The following is a 6,000-nucleotide window of genomic DNA, read 5'->3' as shown; positions in this document are numbered from 1 at the left end:
GCATGCATACATGTAACTAACCTAAATGACCTTTCAAACAAAATGCTAAACATGGTGTTGCATGTTAATAGTCTCAGTTCTGGGCAGGCAAAGAAAGGAGGATTATAGGGGTCCCTGACTTGCCAGACAAACTAACTTGTGAAACCCAGGCCAATGAAAATTCTTACTTCAAAGGAGGTAGCCAACACTCATGAAACTGACACTTCAGTTGGTCCTCCAGCTTCCAACACAAACAAGCACATTTGTGTGTGTGTGTGTGTGTGTGTGTGTGTGTGTGTGTGTGTGTACTGGCAAGGACACTTGACATGCACAAGAAAACACACACACACACAAAGTTTTAATTTTAAAATGAATTTAATTACATCCTACTTCTGAGATGTGATTATGTCCAAACAGTACACTGTGTGGGTGACAGTCTAGTCTGGCTCGTCAACTGACACTACACTAAGCAGACATTTTGAAAAAGACAGGTGGTGTTCACACACATAGTAGATCCTGTGAGTATATAACAAGAAGATAATCAACTGCAGACACTAAGACACTAATACAAAAAAAAGAAAAGAAAGAAAGAAAAGGAAACCACAACGAAGAGCATTGGTATGGACTCTACTTGGCATTCCCCTTCAGTAGCATATAATAACAAACTACAGAGGTACAGAGACTCAAGGAAGACATTTCTGTGGCAGGGAAGGGCCTTGATTAAACAGGTGAGATGGAGAATGCCACGGAAATTTAGATTGCATTCCAAATTACAGTGGTATTTAATCTAACTCCTCACATTACTAAAAAGTTGATGAAGGATGTTAACAAGTTGATTGACATGTAACCAGATAGCTCTGATGAGACTTGAGTTACACATGAGTCTTCAGCATCTTTATGCTGGTGTCTCTTCATCAGTTATGTAAGACTAGTTTCAAGTGGTTTTACATCGTTAGACTGGTTAATATGCTCCAATGGCACAATGATCTATGCAACTGTTAGCTATAATCATCTTTATTTTATCATAATGGTGAACAGATACTATTTGTAGTTTACTTGAGTAAATTTCATAAACATTTCTTAGAGAACTTAGAAATACAATGAATTAAATTAATCTACTTAAAGTCATTAAGTTATGGATTTAGGATTTCATCTTAAGGATCATAGCTTCATAAATTATTAATTTATTTGACACAGTAGCACAACATTGTTATTTGAAGCACATAAAAATATTCATCTTAACCATCGCGCATGCGGGAAGCGGGGGGGACACGCAGCTCCCAAAGGCATAGCCAAATATGGAGTTGTTTATTTCCAACAAGACAGGATGTCGGCGCCATCTTGTAATGGCGATCCTGTCCGGCTCCCTGCACTCTGATACAGCGACCATCTCATGACTGCACTGTCCTAGCGAGTGTGGTCTCGTCACAGTCCTCAGCTAAGCACGTTGTTGCTATACCTGGAGCTGTAATCCCTTAGTATTATTTTCCCCAGATGAGAACAAAGGCTGCAAGAGTAAGCAACCCGGTTAATTGAGTTTGAAAGATAGAATTGCAATAAGGGACCAATAAATGGTGCAATGAGAAGGATGTTTTAAAAAATCTCTAATGAACCCCAAAGAGGTAGTGATTTTGGAGTCCTGCAAACAACAGCACAAACAACAAGAGCAAGAGCTGTGACATCATCGCACACTGGCTGGGAGCCTGGTTAAGAGTGTGGGAAACAACTGAAAGTGCCTGTTTTTTTTTTTTATTTTTTTTTTAACTTTTTTTTTTTTTATTGAGACGCAGTCTAATGTCAGCTGATGGTGACAACCAATCACAGGGCGACCCGTGTGCCTACTCCCTATAGAAACAGCTGCTTTAGTGCTCTCGGGGCGCCTCGCTTCCTGCTCTCCCTCAACCAAGAGCACTCCATTAAAGCGTGATCTGAGAAGAATCCTCGTATGGTGGTTGTTCTTTCTCGCTGGTCAAGAAGTTCGCCGCATCAGAGCAGCCCTAGACTCGATGGCCTTGCAGACATCTGATCTCCCTGTTTTTCCCTGCAGCACTCTACTTCTGTAAAAAGTGGATCCAAAAACCTCCCTTGCTCATCTTCTCTTGGGAACTGGGGGACTTCCAACTGAAGGGTCAATAAATGTAATTAAAAGGCTCAAAAAAAAATATTCATCTTAACAAGGATCACATTAATCCAACTTATTTCACTAAACAGTAAATTTTCAAATAAAAATTTTTTTACAATAGAGGGAGGAGGTGGAAATTTTAAATAAATAAAAAAACATATATATACGCCTGAATAACAGATTGAATAGTTCATTCTAAAACAATGCTGGTTACATTATTTCAGTGGACAAATCCTTTGGCCCACGATTTTGAAATGGATCACAGAAGGCGTTCACACCTTACATGTATCTGGTCGAAGTTCTGTTATTTTCCTTTCCGTAAGTACAAAATCATACTTACAAGCTGGTGGTCTTGGAAAGAGAAGAAAAGAGGGAAACAGCTATTAGTAAAGTAGCAAAATTTATTTCTGTTCATGCAAAATTAGAAAAGTCTAAATCTGAAATGAGCTGGTTTTCCAAAAGTATAGAGCTAGAAGGATCTCTTAGAACTGAATCCACTTGTCTCATCCGTGTTGGGATGACATATAGTGCTTGTGGGAAAGAAAATAATTCTCCCTTTCCACTTCTGTCTCTTTTGCATCACAGAACATTCACAATGCATATTATAGACAGTGCTATTGGAATCAGCCCCTTCCTGAATTCAACATTAAAGTAACTAAATAGCTCTTCCATCATAACTGCCCCCAAGGACAGAGACTGACATATAAGACATCATTCATCTAAATTCTTTTCATCCACCCCAGTTTACCATTCATTACAATTAAATTTGAAATAACACCATGTAACATAGTGTATATTTTAATAAGAACATGTATACAGCGCTGGAGATCAAACCACTATATTTAAGTCAGCATCTTGCCCAGTTGCTTATTTTCCTGTTAACGTTTGGAAAAACTTGAAAATAAAAAAATGGATGGAAAAATAAAACATGGTATAAATAAACATTTTTTAATCAATGGTTATTAAATCAAGAACAATCAGATCAAGCATACAGATTATCTTAGTTTTGGTGACAGGCTCCAGAGTTCCATGTCTCTCAACCTCCTTGTCTGGTGGAAACACTACTGGGTGGTGTTTGTTTTCCTTTGTCTTAGCCAGGTCTTGAAACACACCTCAGGTTGGCCTTGAATTTACTTCAAACTTGCTCTGTCCTCTATTTTCAGGGACCACAGGCATGAATCACTACTGTTGTTCCTTTGCGGAACTACAGCTCCCAGCATTCTCCTGGACTATGGACATATTCCCAGAAGCCTTTGCATTCCCCGTTAAAAAAGCGAGTGCAGCCACGAGCTCTCTCTTCACTGTTCTCCCCCCCCCCCCCGTCGTGTTTGCACACCTTTTACCTGCCTGTTACCCCTCTGTTGTTCTCTTGCAACACTACAACTCCCAACATCCCTCTGGACTCCAGCGCACGCAAGCGCGGGACACATTTCCCAGAAGCCTTTGTATCCTCTGTTAAAAGCAAGGACAAGTCACGAGTTCGCCCCTTCTTCTTGCCCCTTTTTCCTTCTGTGTTTGCACGCCCCTCCCCACCTGTTTGTTGCCCCTCCTCCATTAAAAGTGCACCCACGTGGGATTGCCGCGTGTCTGTGTCTTTCCTCGTGTAACCCTCGTCTAACCCACAGGAATTAAGAACAACACCCTCCCCCATTAAAAGTGCACCCACGTGGGACCGCCACGTGTCTGTGTCTTCTTCCTCACGTAATGTCTTTACCCTCCAACCCGCGGACAAGAAAGCCAGCTAGAAATTAAGAACAACAACTACAGCTCTCAATGTCGCAACATACTAAAGAGCAGATTTTGTTTGATTTTTTTTGATTTTTAGAAGACATAAATTGTATGTTTGCATATAAAATATAAACACTGATCTTTATGGGAATGCTCCCCATTTAAAATACTAAAGACTGCTCACAACTGCCATTTTCACATTGTGGTCCGGTAAATGTGAACTGATGCTGCTCAGAGACTATAGAAATTTTCAGATGCCTGCAGCAGATCGTAATCTGAGCCTCTAGGGACTGGCCATGACTCAGCAGTAAAGGCACTTGTTGCTCTCCCAAAGGACCCTGGGGGTTCATTCCCAGCAACCACATAACAGCTGTGGACAGTTCCAGATCATCCACGCCCTTGTCTAGCATTTGCAGGCACCACATGTAAACAATGCAAGGTCACCTCATAGGTAAAACACAAATACAGGTGAAATAAAAGTAAAGCTTTTTAAAAATTAAACAAAAGTTAAGGAAAGGTTTTTTCATCCCTCAAACACTTGCACCAATTCCTGCTCTGTTTGGCTATATTTATGTATGAATATACACCTTCGATATTTGATTTTCTTGTGCCTCATTTTCCCACTCTTTTCGTATTAAAAATGTGTCAGATCCACAAAGGAAAAAATTACCTCAGCCAACTTAGTGCCTTCCCAGACTGCGTGTCTGAAATATACGAGCAAAGCAAGGGTATCCTTTATTTTCTTCTTAAATAGAACCTACTCACAAGCTAATTACCATGGATTTGTATTAACATATAGAGTATATGTCATACCACATAGCCCTCCCTCTCGAAACCATGTGCAACATTATAAGAACAGTTTAAACAGATGTATAAAGCCTGCCAACCTTAAGCTTCACCAATATTTATATGTTTTATTTTCTTTCTCTTTACATTGTGAGTAGTCACATTTTCCTTCATAACTCTAATTGTGAAATAGTTTGTTTTATACAATTAATAGGTCCTTCATTCTTATGAAAATGCTGCTATTTCAAAAAGGTGTATTTGTTAAAAGTCCCAAGAGAAGGAAGAGTTTCACATATTTAATTTCAGCATGATCTTTGAATGATACATTTCTACTATTTTTCTTATTACAGATTAACACAACGGACAATATTACATTGATAAAAAACTTAATAACAACAAAGGTAATTCAAAGATTTTTATCTAAAGTTAAACCTAATCTAGTTTTTAACTGCAATACATAATTAGAATAAAAATAAGAAATATATTTTTCTTCTTTTAAATATCTTTCTGAGATGTTTGTGTGATATATCACATTATTTTTCTAACATTCTTTTGTAAAATGGCTTAAAGAAATACTTTTAAGCATTAATACAGAGACAGAAATATACCTGATCCTAACTGCCAGACAGGGATAAATTCATAAGTTACATTTCCCTGGGTAGATAAGTTGTGCTTAAAGGGTGAAAGTAAATACAGCTAGTTTAAATATTTCTCCAGGCCTTCTAAAGAACATCTGCCCAAAAGTAGTTTTATTGCTTATTGAAATCCAGCCCCAAAGATATTTACAGAAATTTTGCATTCATAAAAATATTTGTAGAGCACAGAGCAGTCAATATGAAAAGACACACAATGTCTAGCATCTGATCCAAAAAGACCAGGCATGATATGGAAAAAGCTCAGTGGGAGAGCATTAGCAGAGCAGGATCAGAGCTGGACCAGAGCCCAAGGTTTGAAGTTCAGGACCAAAAGAGGGTAAAAAACTGAATAACAAAGTGCTTGTGGCCCTGGCTGTTGTCTTTTTGGCTTTGTAAGTAATTTGCTGGCAGGCAAAGAAGCAGAGGATGGAACCCTATGAGGAAGAGACTTAACCTATTAAAACAACCCACAACATCAGCACAAATGTGATAACCAACACAAACACACTCAATTAGTTATTATACCTTCATTCCATGTGCTCAAAAAAATTAACCACAGACATAAGCTGTAAAATACAAATCATACTTCCAAATACAATAACAGTATATAAACTGAAGACTGTGCTATACAGAACTAACAACTGTTTGACAGTGTAGAAGCAAAGACCAGCAAACAGCAAAACATAGCAACCCAAACTCTCCAAAATTAGATCAGAGAGAAAGTGTAATCGGGAAAATTAAGAAAGCATT

General features: G+C 38.5%; 1 protein-coding gene across 1 annotated transcript in view; it reads right to left on the bottom strand.

Moving 5' to 3' along the window:
* Positions 1 to 2,373: 2,373 nt before the first annotated feature.
* Lipi (lipase I) overlaps positions 2,374 to 6,000 on the bottom strand; it is a 30,702-nt gene continuing 27,075 nt past the window's right edge. The window contains exon 9 of the mRNA XM_041678538.1: positions 2,374 to 2,452. Coding sequence (XP_041534472.1) covers positions 2,374 to 2,452 — 79 coding nt within the window. The remainder of the gene's footprint in view (positions 2,453 to 6,000) is intronic.

Source organism: Microtus oregoni, unplaced genomic scaffold (assembly GCF_018167655.1).
Source record: "Microtus oregoni isolate MIOR12 unplaced genomic scaffold, Mior012 000030F_ref0000283, whole genome shotgun sequence".
NCBI lineage: Eukaryota > Metazoa > Chordata > Mammalia > Rodentia > Cricetidae > Microtus > Microtus oregoni.
Note: the sequence above shows the minus strand (reverse complement) of the source record. Positions and strands in the feature narration are given on the sequence as shown.